The following is a 16,188-nucleotide window of genomic DNA, read 5'->3' as shown; positions in this document are numbered from 1 at the left end:
AGTGTACTCAAATCTGAAGCCAGCTTCAGTCAGCTACACAGCTGGAGGAGCGCTGGAACGGAAACATCCACAAACACACAAATCCAACTCCCATGTCTGTTTTGGGCCTATGGGTCGATGAACTGTGACCAAAGGAAGCAGGAGCTGAACAGCAGCTCTAATGAAGGGGGCTGATGGGTCCACAGTCATACTTACATAACACACACACACACACACACACACACACACACCCGCACACACACACACGTATAAAGAAATGTTCCAAATACTTATGTAGCCCTTTTGGGTTTATTTGGATACAGGAAAAGGGCAAGAGCTTGTGTATATCTCATTGTGCACAAAAGGGAAGTTACTCAGGTCCTGAACTTGGGGGTGTGTCACCACATACAGCCCATGTTAATGCCTTGTTCCCTTTTTTTGTCCTTAACATCAATCACAGTCTGCTACTTGTTCGTGTAAGAATCTACACAACAGACATCAACAGGAAGGCAAAAGAACAGATAATGAGCTAAATCCAGAATTGGTGCGTTTGAGTGAAGTCACAGGAAAAAGAGTTCAGGTTTAAAAGAAATCAGTAATCAGATGACAAATGAACACTGTTCCTGTATGACTCACACTGATAATTCATGTTTTTTCCATCTCCACTGGGACATGTATCCCTTGTTGTATCCTGTATTGTAGGGGGCAAAGAAAAAAGGTCTGGTTTGTGTCAGGTTCTTCCTGTCCTCTGGCTATGTGTGACGTTTGGATGGAACATAAAGTCCTTTTCTTCTAATGTCACTGGTTTGGACTTTGCAAAGATAATAAACTCATGCTAATGCCAATCAAAATGTAGCTTTGGATCCGGCTGACGCTCTTCTAAGATTGCAGAGCCGAACTTTTAGGCTTTCGCATGTCTTTACGTAGTTCTGTGATTTTGCTCAACTCATCCAAATGGCAACAAACAATGTTATTCTTACAGTCCTGCTCAAATACTTACTCCCTTTGATTTTGGCTAACCTTTAAGAATTATCCATATTTTTTCCTTTTTACTGTCTTCAATCCATTTCTGGTAATAAACAGGAGAAATTCAAGTCTGGCTTTTGTCATTTTACAATGTTGTTTACAATAGTTTGCTCTAGATGGAAGCTGGCATTGCAACATTGCAATTTTCTATAATCCTTTCCTCTGTAACAGAATCAACACCTGCGAGAGCCAGGGACTTTGACATGTTAAAGAAGACTGACACTCAGAAACACAGACGCATTCATCAAACCTCGTAAGCAACTGTGATAGAAAAATACTGACCGGTGCAGTGTCTTCTTATGTTATTTTAATGTTCATTCATGTTGTTTTTGGGGACTGTTTGCCTTTGTTGATTTCTCTCAGAGCATCACCACATCAATCACAGTCGGTCAACCTATATTATGTGTTGTTCAGGGCATTACAAGTCAAACTTAGTCTTGACTTCATCCTCTATGTCAGGAGGGCATCGTAAAGTTTCTACTAGTCCGCAAAAGCATCATCATACTTCCACAAAACTCTTCATAAAATCTTGTGGTATTGTCAGAAATATGCAACAGTTCAACTAGCGTACAAAAGAAAAAATCAAAACCTCCTGGATTGATCTACGGGTTCTAGTTCCTCCTAACTTTGTCAATCTTGGAAGTAGTCCCCAAAAGTCTGACATTTCGTCCCCAAGTTTGACTCTGCACCCTTCACTTCTTTTATTTCTAAATGCATCAGGTTAAGTATTGGCCATTCCTTTTGCAACACTTTTGCATGTATTCCTCCTCATCCCTCTCTCCATGTGCCCAGTAAAGGGGCCAGCAGAGGGCGGCCACAAAGCCAGAACAAACACTCAACACCAGATTCCATCTCCCCCGGCCAACACTTACGCACCAACTTCCTGCTAATGGACCTCCACCCAGTCCTCTCCTTCTCTGCTCTTACCCCTTGCCTTCTTTCCATTTCATCTGATTTCTTCTCTCTATATCAGTTAAACTCCCCCTTCCTCGCCTCCTCTTTTCGTCTTCCTAAAATCTTCATCCCTGTTCCCTCTAGTATGACTTTTTTTTTTTTTTTTTAATATTCTGTTTTTTTCCTAAGTTGAGATCGAGGAAGATCTTAAGGATCGAAACACTGCCCTGTTAAAAATGCTCATTGGGAGCTTTCTCTTTTTTCCTCCTTAGTTATGTCATCAATCTTTCCTCCAAATCTTGTTCTGTTTATTTCCCTGCTTTTGTTTTTGTTTCCCGACCTCTGTACCTTTCCAGCCATCTAACCTCTTCCTCTCTTTTAAATAACTTTTTTCTCGTCTCTCGTTCCAATTTTCTCCCGTAATCAGCCTTTGTTTATCCTCTCCGACTCCTTCCATGTCATAACTTCCTTTCCCTTCCTCCTTTTTTAATTGCCTTCTCACACAACTCTCTCTAGCTTCTCTCCCTTTAACCTTTTTCATTTGTTTGTATTTTTTCTTCTTCCTTTTGAATCTCCCTGTTGTTCTCGTGTCGTCATTGTCCCCTGCATGTGAAGTGTCTTACAACTGGCAGGCCACAGGTTTCATCCAATATGACCATCAGAAACTAAATACCTGTACAAAAGACCAATGAGAACCTTGTTCTAACTTGATCTGAACTCAGGTGCTGATATTTTCTCAGAAGAACATAGCCAAAGATTTCCCAATCTAATAAAAGGAATCAGACATTATTTCTAATGGGGTGCTCTCCATTTATTTTCTCTTTTACGTTCCTTAAATTGCTTCCCTTTGCTGCTTCCTCTCGAGAGTCCAGCTGGTGACACTCAGAGCTTTTAGCCTCGTAACCCACCCCTTCTTTTTTTCCCTGACCTCTTCCCTCCATCTCCATCTGCCGTCCCTCTGTCCTCTTCCTCTCTCCTGGTTGTGTTTTTGCTGCAGTGGCCCGACTCCTCCAGCTCTTTACATGCTCTTTGATCCATCAAAGCCAGAAGAAGCATGGCTAATGTATATAGTGCACAGCTCTCTCCGCTAAACGCATGGCTTAAGAGCTGTGGGCTCTGGGAAGGATAACTAGAGGGTGAGGTAGCTGCCTTGGTATGCTGTTAGTGTGAGAAACTAGTATGTGAGAGGAGTGTTACTGAGAGCCATGCCGCATTATACACTTTTTAATTGTGTATTTGATGTTCACATTATGTGCTGCACTACTCTTATTTTTGTACTGTCATGTTAAAGCAACCTGGCACAAGAATATCCTTCAGGATTAATTCAGTTCTATCTTATCGTATCCTCATTAATCTGTTACTTATGGTCAGTACTTAATTCATTCTTCTCTGTGCAAGTATTGTTCTTGTCAAGAGAACATAACTTTAATAAATCAGCCTTTGAGAAGAGTGTGAAGAGAACAGGTGCCAATAGTGGACCTGTCAACTTCGGGACATCGGGCCCTCATGTTTTCGACAATCTGGTCAGAAGCAGACACACCAGCTGCATGCTGGAGGTTCTTTTGTAGGGCTGTGGCAGTGCTCCTCCTGTTCCTCCTCGCACAGATGAGCAGATACTGGTCCTGCTGTTGGGTTGATCCCTGTCCACCTCTCTTCATATAACTGCTGGTCTGCTATTGTCTCCTCCGTGCTCTTGAAACTGAGAGGGGAGACACAGCAACTCTTCTTGTGACTGCATTTTTGGATGGGCCATTCTGGAAGAGTTGGACTACCTATGCAACCTGATCGGGCTGCAGGTACGACCTCATGCTACCATTAATGACAAGGAGACCATCCGAACATAAAACTAGAGAAGAATCAGTCAGGAGGTTTACAGAGAGGGGGCCACCATATGTAGAACTATTCCTTTAAAAGGGTTGTTTTCCTTTTGCCTTTCCTTTGCACCTGTTGTCACTTTCATTTGCACCAATAACACAAATCCCCATTGCACTCTCTGACTCAGTCAGCTAAACCTTGAGCTCTTGCTAGCTTGCCTCAAACATACTGGTCTCCTCACCTGCACCAGCCTATCACACAACTAACAACAGTTTTTAGCTCACTGAGAAAACATGCCAACATATGCTAGTCGCTACATGGGTGAGATCAGAAGCCATGTGGTCCTTGGTCACATATGATCACAGCACTCACGCAGCATTTCCTTTAATGGTAAGCCTGAGGCTTAATAGCATTCCCATTCCTTAAGACCCCTTGGGAGAGCCAATCAGAGAGCTCTGATGAAAGCTGTAACAAATCAACAGCGAAAGACGAGTCTGGCCGTGACCTTGTGTGCTTTCATCTTCACCATCATCAGTGAAAGAGCTGCAGGCCTGGCTGGGACTACGTACTCCACATCACAGCTTACAGCGAAACGACCCCAGAGGGCGAGATTTCCTCTGATGACAGTGATGTGACGAGTATGAAGTTCAGACAACTGCCTCAACAAAGAGACACATAATCAACGTGACTATTGCTAAAGCCCTGGAACATTTTCTGTGTGTGAATTCTGTGTTGATGTGTGCTGAGTGAGTGCTCTGTCTGTGTTGAGGATCAGTGGTCGTCATCCTGTTAAGTGTGTTTGTGTGGGCGCTGTTGTGTGCGAGGATCTTTGTCTCTGTGGAAAGCGGTCAATAACTGGAGGTGTGCATCAGTCGAATTGTTTCAGAGTCAACGTTCAAAAAAGGCCGGGTCTTCCCTCAGTCAGCAGGAGTTTACTGACAGCAGCACCATTCAGTCCTCAGCCGCCAACACTTTGGTGTCTGTGTGACTGCACTTGGTTTAAATCTTCAATCAAGACTTTGATTTGGAAGTTCTTTATTTAGCAGTGGAACAGTAGTCACCCTGAATCATTATTTGCTTTTGATCAGTTAATGTTGCACTTGATTATTGTAATAAATCATTGTCATTAATTGTAAAACTTGGTTCAGCCTTTTGTTTGGGGAACAAGGAGGGGACATGTTGTTTAATTCATTGTTTTTTTTAATGAACGGTTTATAATGTTGAAAGACATGTTGTGGTAAAAAGGACTTCTGTCCCTTTCATGCAGGTGTGAAGGGGGAACTACAAATTCAAAATCTGCGAGACCTTTAGATGTGTGTTAAAAAAAACATTTCCAGGCCGATTACAATCAAGCCAGACAGAAGAAATGTGGTGACAACAAAAACATTCACATGAATTTAAAAATGGAACCGTGTGAGGACAGAGTGAGAGCAATCACATGCTCTCAAATGGGCAATTTGAGAGGGCAATTCGACGTCTGATTTCAACACTTGTAGTTAAAGTGGGTTGAAAATAATGTCTTGGCACTCGCTCACTTGCCTGGAAAAAAAGGCCTGATCAGAAGTGGTAGTGAAGCAGCTTCTTTTCTTAAAATCATAGATATTCTAAAATGACTGAAGCCCTTTTTACACAAAAAACAGCTGAATATTTTCTAGATAATTTCAGGCCCTGATATTCTCAGGAATTTTCATTTTGTACATAGACCCCTCAGTGCTCTCACAGCTTCAAATATTCTGTTTGGTCGCCTCACCCTGTCAATGATTGGACATTTTAAGGTGGAAAGTCAATGTGTGAGAGGCTTTAACTCTACATGCGTAATATAAATTGCATTTAAGTTATTCAACTAGGGCCACATAGGAGCAAACACATTGCAAAGTCTTTACAGGAGTAATGTGGTTTACTTTTTTGTTGGAACGAGTAATGTAACGTGGAAGCCTGTTATTTTGTTATTTTTATTCTACTACTGGAAAAAATGGTTTATTTCCTTTTTCTTTTGTTGCCATGAAAAAAGCATCCTGAGCATTTCTACGGTTTCTCTTTCATTTCTGCAGAAGCCCAATGGAGGATGGGGGAGCATTCACGTTGTGGAAATATATCCATTATGTTGAACTGAGTGACATAACGAGTTCCTATCCGATGACAGGAATCTCGTAAACTTAAGACTTACTTTCAAAGTAATGAACCCAACTCTGACTTAGTACAAGTTTTGAACTCATTCAGCACACATTTTCCTTTCGTTTTTCTCTTTTTATTACAAAATCCAAATACAGTACCCATTACAGCTCATTTCCTGGAAGAGGAACCCTAATCCAGTGTAATCTTCTGGTTCCCTCATGACTTCCTGCCACCAGCTTACACTGGTCCAACACTGTACTCCTTCATCCATCAGGCCTGGACTCCAATTTCTTATCCCTCATCTCTAAACCCTCCTACTTTGATCCCTTACTCCCTCATCCCTCAACCCTAAATCCCCTCCATCCCCACTTCTCTCACTCATTACTCTAAATCCATCCTTTTCATATCATTTTGCTCTTTTTCATTCATGATAAGTCATAAATGATCCAGCTGTGCAGGAATTTCACCCAAAGACAAATCTTTTGTTTTACTCATGGGTTGGATGTTACTTTACTGTAAAAAATCCAAGCTTGAAAGTTCTGACAAGGGTTTAAATACCATGCTTTATGAAGCCCATATACTGAAAAATCTGCACTCTGAGAGAAACATAACCTTGAGACTTATACTTGAACTTTTTCATGTATGTCTGGCAGTCAAAAAAAACCAGATGGTCTCTTCTTTGCCCAAACCTGCAGGAGTCATTTAACAGCAGTTTTGAGAGTTACCTGGCTTAGCTTTATAACTACACTTGAAATGGACCCCACAAGTCTAATGCCTCTTAATCATGACAAGGTGGACTTCATGAGAAAACCAGAGGGCACCCAGGCTAACATGAGGGAACTTCAAGGCTAGGACTAAGTAAAAACAACACCCACAGGTGAAACATTTGTATCCTCTGGACTTTGCAGAGGGGTCCCATATAGTTTTCTGTATGTGAGCCCGACTAACAAAGCCTTTGAGAGTTTTCCTATCGTTCCACTTTTCTCACTCTTCAGCACATGTTTCCCTCTCTGACTCTTTGTCTCTTGTTCCCACACTTTCCTCTGACCCCAAAAGGAAAGAAAAGGGACTCTGTCTGTTGCTGTTTCGTATTTCGCTCCAGGCTGCTGAGAGGGAGGCCGTAGATATCACGGGTCATACGGGTCCCTGTTGTGGGACTTTAATGACCGAGTAGTATGAAATTCCATGTTGTGGGGACACATGAGGGTTAGGGTTAACCCTCATAGAGCTATACAGAGGGAAAACACAAACAGGAATGCACACGTGTTGCTTTCAAAAAGAGTCTCCTGGTACATGTAGCGAGCCTCAGTTACGTTCTCATGCATCCATCTTCACCATCTTCCCAAGCCAAACACGGGCAGAGAGCTCAAAGATAGACAAAAATAATCATGAGTACATAAACACAGCAGGAAGTCATGGGCCGGGAAAAGACATCAACAATGGAAAAATCTCTTGTGAACTAACCAACACAAGGCATCATTACAGATCTTCCTCTCCTGTGGTCGAGCTTCCCTCAAATGCCTCTGACATCTATCCTGTTGATAAGAAGGCACGGATACAATTCCCACAAGTATAAGACCCCTCCTCTTTCTATATTTGCAGCATGCTTCAGCCAGAACAGTATTTACTGTATGCACAAAAATGAGTTTACATTCTTATGCCTTGTCAGCTGTTTCAATAGAGCCAATTATCCTCTGCAGAACACCACAGCTCAGAAACAACACAACACTGTGGTGTGGTGGCAACCTTTTCCCTCCCATGTCTTTTTATCTTTAAATCTTTTTCTTTGTCATGTTTCCATTCAGATGTCAAGCAAACTTGAAGATAATTTTTAAAACAAACAGCTAAGCAGTGTATAATAGGCATGAATAAGCACTTTTAGCAAGAGTCAACTATTGGATCAGTTTAAAGTGTAGTTTCCTCAGCGGTAGTTTTGTAACTAATGTTGTTAAGTAAAATTGTCAGAGGTCCTCAGGGACACTTGCATAGACTGTCCAGAACATAGATGAAGCCGCAGTGATGTACCCCATTGGTTTCTCAAGAGGCTTTTTTAACCATTGGCATGGCAGCTGATATATTGGAAAAGCTGACTAACTTTGGATCATTCTAGAGGTGGGGTTGAAGCAGGCCTGAGTCTCCTGGCTCTGCAATGACCACCTGTCAGTCACCCCAGCTGAGCCTCCCACTGTGAACTTAAGGTCTGCGTCATCATGTAGTGGCAACTGAGGCTTTTTTTGTTTTGTCTTTATTAGAGAGACAGGTCAGTGGAGCGAGTTGGATATCAGGGACAGAGTCCAAAATGACAGGCGGGAAAGGAGCCACATCAGATTTGAACCCGGGGTGCTCACTTTGAGGACTGTAGCCTCGGGACATTTCATGGGGCTTGCGAACGAAACTAACCACTAGGCCACCGGTGCCCCCAAACAAAAGCATTTTAAACGTTCACAAAGTTAGATCCGTAGTGTTTTCTTGCTGATTTTCAGACTCAGTCTGTGTCAGTACTAAAGACCCCTGGTTAGAGAGATATCCAAAGGGCCTCTTCCTGTTAAGACAGACCAAACCCACCAACCAATTAGTGCGGCTTATGCACCCAATAGTACACACACAATCACACACGCACACACACACACGCACACACCCAATCACACACACACACACACATGCTGTGGCCTGGCAGAGTCCCAACTTGGCTACGTTGGCTGTCATGCTTATGGTTTTAACTCTCATCAACATCCCTTACCCACTCATTCCTTTACACACACACACACACACACACACACACACACACACACACACACACACACACACACACACACACACACACACACACACACACACACACACACACACACACACACACACACACACACAGAGCTTAAATTCAAAACACACCAGCCTATCTAGGCAATCACCAGAGCTGTCTGTGATAAAATGGCGACTCCTTCAGACAGGAGAGACACTCATAGTCTCTGAAATGTTCAAATGATACAGTTGGATCTCGTTATCCTGCATGACTCACACTGAATGCATCAGGATTTCATGAAGTGCAAGGTCTGCAGGACGAGAACCAGAGGTCTCACCACAAAAATCTAAGTCGAGACTACTCACTACTACTACTACTCTACTCACTTAATGTCACACAGATCCTGCAAAACTTCATTTTTGCTATACTTTTCCACTCCAGAAGATTTTACAGGAGACTGAAAACAGCTGAAAGCAAATCTGTAGCTGACATGTTATAAATGAAAAGAGTGACATATTCCTATAGCAACAACCAGGAAGTTAAGTGGCCATGAGGTTCCTATTTGACAGGAAGTCAGTGGGATGGGGGGCGGGGGGCTTGTTGGGTCAGCTGTCATGTTGAGCTTCTTGTCGGGAAACACAACATCACTCCATCATTCCATCTTCTCATCACATCCTTTGTTTTGAGTCCGTAAGCCAGAAAAAAAAAAATCGAATGTAAGCCCTGTGGCCTTAAGGAAAATGGCTCCAGTAAACAAAAGGGTTTAAAAATTATTAGATTAATACAAAAAATATTTGCAGACTTACGGATTCTCCTTCTGTTTTGTTTTGAGAGAAACATAACATGTGTGTGGGGGGGGGGGGGGACCACAACTGTCCTGATGAAAGGCTTTCATGTCAGAGAAACATTGGGGGTCATGTTGCTCTTCCTCTTATCCCTGCATCCTCCCTCATTTCCACTCTATCTATCTGTATTAGCCTGTACATCCTCTTCTTGTAAAGAGGACCAGACGCTGCAGACAGTTCATGTAAAATGTTTCAGTGGATAAGGACGGATAAGAGCAGGAGTCCTGATACACAGAGGGGAAGCAGGGATTGTAATTACAGTGATACACAGCTCTGCTCTGCCAACATACACCAACTGTGTCATGGCTTATCATTCAGACGTGTTTCCTGTCGGGACAGTGAAAAACATTACATATTTAAATGTCAGTCACTGATGTGAAGAGTCGCACTTAAAGAATGTCGAAGTCTGTCAGGCTCAAGAAACAACTGTAGACCTTTGCACTTCATGGTCCCTCCTTTTCTATTTTTAACAATGAGTAAGTCATGTTTGTAGACATGTACTGGAAATAAAGACAATAAAGTGGAGAATGATGAATCAACATTTCATCTTTTCATCAGAGAACTCCAAGTTCTGAGCTGTGAAGATGTCGCATGATGAGGGAATCTTATTAGTATTACTGCACTCTGGTAAAACAGTGATGTAGACAGCGAGCATTTGTTGACGGGGGGCTGCCGCGTATGCAAACCTGTGACAGAACTTTTGTTAGAGAACTTTCTGCACCTGGTAAATCTGCTTAACATGAGACACTGAACGTTACAATCTGTTGCTTCTCGCTTGACTCCTTTTCTTTTGTTAGCTTCATCCATCACCATCCTCTCGTCTCGAAGCATCAGCTATTGAATCAAACAGTACTGAGAGGACCGGGGCCTGCTGCCAACCATCTGTGAACATGGGAAAGATGCTATTCTCCTTGTTTAAAGTTGTTTCACTTTTACTTTGAATTACATATTGTTGCTTTTGGTGATGTTGGCACAAAGCTCCAAATATGGATTTGGACTAGCAGCATCATCATCACAAATTGGCCTTTGTTATGTAATCCTGTGTCATTTCCTATAAATGTGGGTTCTCCTGTATCACAAAGTCTGAGAGCTGAGCAGATTTCTCGCCTACCAGCGGAAATTCCTCTTCTTGCCTAATTAAACTGACAGGCCAGTCAAGTTGTCGCGGGCTGCATTTCACTAATTTTAATCCTTCCTCCTCCCACTGTTCCTCAAACTCCCCCTCTCTCCTCTGTGTCTCTCCGTCTCCCTGCCCCTGGGCCCCTGTCACTCCCCTCCCCCCCTCTCCTCCCTGCCCGTGATTCCCTTTGGACTCAATTTTCCACTTGGGATCAGAGATAAGGAGGAACTGTTCTCTGAGAGAAGAACATGCTGGAAAAAAAATCTGTTTATTACCCTCTGTGTGTATTTGTGTGTGTCAGAGATAGACAGTGAAGATAGTCTCTGTTTTTTATAGCATGGAGATGGGTCAGCTGGAGGCTCTCGACCCCGTGGGCAAAAAAGTCGGGAACAAAATGACAGAAGGCAACCAAGCGGCGACAAAAACACGACTTGTCCATCTTCTAACCACCAAATATTTTCTCCATGTGGGAAATGTCAGAATTATGAAAGGGTTTTCCCAGGAACCTGGAGCGTACTCGCTGACTAATTCTGGACGTTGTTTAAATGAGAAGATGTGTCACAACGTTTACAGTGCTGCTGAAGTAAATAGGTGCAGATGTAAGTAGGAACCTGAGGAGAACAGGATGTCTAACAGATGACAGACCTCCAGATGTGTGCGTGCACATAAACACACCAAAATGGTAAATATGCTAACAAGGACGGTTGAGGTACTCACACTCAAGGTTATATTTGATAACTGCCAGATGTGAATGTAGTGCATGTGAAGAAACACCTTGAACGGATAACACTTGTTACACAGGTAACAACAGCTGCTATACAAAGAAGCTAAAGCTAATTAGGTAGGCAGTCAGACAGCTGGGATCTGTTATCGTCTATAAATAAGACACGTCTCTCTCATCACTTATAAAGTATGCTTCTTTAAATTTACAGCACTTGATTCCATCTTGTAATGAATATTCCCCCGTTATACAAGGTTAGATACCAGCTGAGATGGATACAGACTCCCACACCCTCCCTTATCTGACCTCTCCCTTCCTGGGCAGCACTGATGGATATCTCCCAGCAACAGTCAACAACAACACATCCGACAGTTACAGTAAGGCTGTTAGAAAAAACATATCCTGCTTAGATTGACCGTGAAAACAGATCTACTGAAGGTGACTGAAATGTCACAAGTGTACATTGTTGTTTGCATAAATCTGTCAAAATATGAATAAATATGAATCATTTGCGATTGGATCAAACAAGGATATGTTTAAAGACGGTCAGCATAACATCCTAATTAATTAAATCTGGACCCTAATTAAGAGTCCAGATTTAGCATCGGGTGTATCGGGTACATTGCATATAAAAACTACTGAAACATGTTTTGCATTGATTGAAAGAACATGTGCAGAAAATGTGTTTTAATATATTTTTCCCATAGACTTCAAAACTGTTTGTGTCCCATAACTTTTACATCATAATGACCTGGTTTTTGGGCTATGGAGCATTTCTCCAAGAAATGACGTCACAATAAAAAACTATTTTCACCACTTCAGAGGGTTAACTCGACTTTGTTCTCTGCTTGAAAAAAAAAGTCAATATTTCTTTATTATTCGCTGTTATACAATCCACCCACTTGCAACGATTCTGAGAATTCTTCACAAAAGCACACACCAATTTGTCAAATAAACTGTAAAATGATTGATGGACTTCAGCTTTTACAGCAAGTTCTGACAACTTAAACCACTTTTTTTCCCACCATGTCACATCCACCCATCCACACCACATTCACACAAGCAAGGTGAGCTCTTTCCAGTACGTTAGCTGACTGTAGCTTGCAGCAAACTTGAGGAGTCGAGCATGTTCAGAATCTGCCCTGCATGTTCAATCCAAGCAGCGATGAAAAAAAATACACAACTCATATCACAAGTTTCACTGAAAAGCCTAGTTTTACTTTCTTATTACATGTGCTGTTTGAAAGCCCATCTTTCATCTCTGAACTTATCTGCAGGCCTCTCTCAGATAACAGACAGGAGGATGGAGCCAAGCAGGAAGAATGAGGCTCGCCTATTCCACATGCCTTCGCCCTTGGCTTTCGTTCCTTCGTCCTCATGCTTGCCAAGGCTCCCCTGGGCACAGCATTGACCTCCTCTTCTTCACTTTGCCCATGGTTGGCATTCTCCCCCTCTGCAACCCTCTGTCTATTCATTATACCATCCCTCCATCAATGAGCCTTTCACAGAGGCAGCAGTGTGGGGTTTGAGCCAGAGCTGCAGCTCGGTTTGAGGAATGTAACCGAGCGGCCTTCCTGTTAGCCAAGATTCAAGACTTCTGCCCTCGTGCAGCCACTGTCCTGTATCATTTTACACCTCACTGGCAAGCCAACAGCAGAACAACTCACACCATTAAGTCTTACGATGCATATAGTCAAGTGCATTACCACTGACTATTGATGAAAAGGAAGGTTTATCCTTAGAGGTCTAGCCAGATTAGAGGGTCAGCATCTGGGCTTAACCTTGAATTAGTTGGGTCATTGTGGTGGCAGGTGACGCCTGCACCGCTAACCTGGTTCTCATGTTCAACCTTCAATCATTTATAAAAGGGATCAATACCAAATGATTTGCTCAAAAAGAACTTTTCATCTTATGTCGATCCAGGTAACCCAAAGTGACACATCTGGCCGTGCACATGCTCAGAGTTATTCTGTCACAAACCTTCCTGCTGTCACTTACCAGGTAAGCAAATCATCCATTGTATAACGTAGCAGTGCCAAATGTAAACAAAGGATGTTTTGGTAGCATGCTATCGATTGCCTAGTTTGACACAATAGCCAATCAATGTCTTGATGTTGATTCTCTAGTTTTGCAGAGCCCCTTTTAAAAATGCAAAACACTCCTGAAAATATCCCAAACTTTCCTCAGGGGTTTTGTTTGCTGACACAAGCGACCACATTTTCAGCCTGACTCTAGATGCCAATCTACGGACATTTCTGACGGTAACGAGCTGTTCTTGGTGTTGACCTTAAATTCAGGTGAAGAAATGTTCATTTGAACAGTAATGATGACTGACCGTGCTTTTCATGCAATCATACAGTCCCTGAAAAAAAGTCTGCAATAAGTCTGGGTGATGTAATGAGGCTGCTTTATATTTTTTGTCTGTGTTTTCTTTCCCCTCTTTCCTGATACTGTAAATATTTGCAATTACATCATATTCAACCCCCCCAAAAAAGTCATCAGAGTGTTGGATTTTGTTGCTTTGACCGCCATCTTGATCAACATTATACTGTGTATCCCAGAGCATCCTTAGTATGTCATGTCCTGCCCTCTAAGACCAGCGAGCCTCCCGTCTGACAGCGAAATCTGCCGCTGTGATTCTCATGTGTGAAAGAGAAACTCAGAAAGATTTCAGGGGCAGGCTGTCCCGAACTCCTCTCGAAGTGATCAGAATGTGTGCAAGGGGCTTACGTCGTATCATTACAAGTACAAATCTCAGTCTTTATAACCTGCTATACAACTCCTCACAGGAGCATTAACATCATTTATTCGTATCCTTACCTTGGCCTCACACTTCCTGTGGGTGGCTGTCTTGCAAACTATGAGAAAAAGGAGAGAGGAAAGAAACAGAAGGCAAGATGAACGAACACCTTACATCAATAAGTATGTGTTGCTTAGATTCATTCGTATTTGACAAATTCAAAAATCTTTATCTCATTTCACTCTGTCATGACATTGCTGACTATGTTCCTATTGGTCGTTTTCGGTCATCTATTCAGCTGTGATTAAAGGGCAACACTGAAGACACCACATGAACATTTACCTCTGCAGAAGGAGCCAAGGCTGTCGATGTTCTGACGGCACACGGCGCACTGACGCTTCTTCTTGAAGGTCTTTTCCTTGAAGGCGTGGGGCTCTCCCTTCCCCCCCTGCACACACACACACACACACACACACACACAGAGGAACACGACACGATTCATTTGCAGTTAGAAACTTGATGCCGGACCAGAAGTTACACTGTACAGAACATTTTCAGAAACAGTGATCCTTGTTTGACCTTCATCCAAGAGTTTGACTTGGCAGATGTTAAATGTTGTGTGTTGTCCCTCTTCACGTTTCTGACAGGATGAAAACAAGACACAGAAAAGAAACTGGACTTCCCCGACTCATTCGACGGAAAGGAAAGAAGAAAACAAAGTAAGGGTTTAGCGGGCCGTAACGATGTCAGGAGATTAGAGCTGTCAGCTTTAACCGGAGCAGACCAGAGAGTATGGTTGTGTGAATGAGTGCACAACTCTACATCATCCACCACTTATTCTTTTCTCCATTTGCCTCTTGAACTTCGGTTCTGGTTGTGTAACTTTCCAGTAATAATCCTTGTGGTCCCCGCTCAAACCGCACGATAATCCTCACTGCGTTTGAAGGGGTGTGATGGTTTGGGAAAAGATATAAAAGAGCAAACATGTTGGTCCAATTCTCAACATGAGAGTGAAAATAATCAACTGTCTTTATTTTCACGTCTTAAACCAGGCCTTAGCATGTGTGCCAGTGTGTAAGTCAGCGTTTGTAAGGGATTGTGGTTGACATTCCCGCTCAATCCCTCTTTGTTTCCCAACATGGGATCAGATCCACAGATGACTGGGCATGACGGGACTCTTTGAACATGAGAACATTTACAAACTACGGGCTAAGTATGGGGAAGGCTAAGCATGGTTATAAGCATGAGTGCATGAAGGGAAGAAGGAAACAAAGGAGGGGGAAGCCGTTTGTGCAGTGTCATGGTTAGCGGTAACTCTCACAGACTAGGAAAACTTGACTCTTCTCAAAAATGAAGGATTTGGAGCAGGATATGATTCTGGGATAAAACGATTTAATTCAGGACATGGACAAAATCATATAGTCAGTATAATGATGAAGTCTAAATGGAGACACATTTGACATATTTGTTATTTGACATATAATGTTATAACAATTACAGCTCATTTCTTTCTAACTGTAACAGTCTAGGTCATCCAAGTCGTTTTAAACACAAGTTAACAAAATGAGCTTGTGTTGGGGAGACCTCTGCAGATCTTTCGTCATCTGCCAGAAACTCTGAAAATTGAAAACAACACTGGAGAAATCCAAACTTAAAACCTGGGCTAACGTGTCGCACTCCGCTCACAGAACCATCCTGACATCCACTGATTCTGGAGTGACAACTTTTGTCAGCGTTTTCACAAGGTCACATTTTCAAGAGGGACTTTTGGTGAGTTTGGCGACCCCTATGGACAAACCAGGAAATCTTGTCTATTTGCTGATGTGCCTTGTACAGGTGAAAGAAGGGTGTTTAACAGGAAGTCTCATCCTGCTGTCTTTTCAAAATCAAGCGTAACACACAGCTGGATTTTTTGCAATGGGAAAAAGAGACTTCGTGCAGTGTGATGTAAATCCTCTTGTGTAGATACAGGCATAAACATGTGTTGGATTGTCTTGCTGATGCTTTGGTTTTGCCGTCTTAGGTCATAAAAAGACATCAGTATTAGTCTAAGTCTGTTTTATAACCTGGAAACTTCACACATGAGCTTTCACTTAACAACGTACGCACTTGTTAAACTAAAAACCTTATGTGGGACAAATGCACTGTCTGGTAACTTAAAATGGACATTGACTGCAAACAAAGACACAC

The 16,188-nt window shown here is 42.5% G+C and overlaps 1 protein-coding gene across 5 annotated transcripts in view; it reads right to left on the bottom strand.

Moving 5' to 3' along the window:
* tns2a (tensin 2a) overlaps positions 1 to 16,188 on the bottom strand; it is a 51,981-nt gene that overhangs the window by 19,163 nt on the left and 16,630 nt on the right. For all 5 annotated transcript variants that reach the window (XM_079359416.1, XM_079359418.1, XM_079359417.1 and 2 more), the window contains exons 2-3: positions 14,341 to 14,446; positions 14,079 to 14,116 (exon numbers count right to left, since the gene is read on the bottom strand). In XM_079359416.1, the coding sequence (XP_079215542.1) occupies positions 14,079 to 14,116; positions 14,341 to 14,446 (144 nt within the window). The remainder of the gene's footprint in view (positions 1 to 14,078; positions 14,117 to 14,340; positions 14,447 to 16,188) is intronic.

This window comes from Symphodus melops, assembly GCF_947650265.1.
Source record: "Symphodus melops genome assembly, chromosome: 13".
Lineage (NCBI taxonomy): Eukaryota > Metazoa > Chordata > Actinopteri > Labriformes > Labridae > Symphodus > Symphodus melops.
This window is presented reverse-complemented; position numbering and strand designations above follow the sequence as displayed.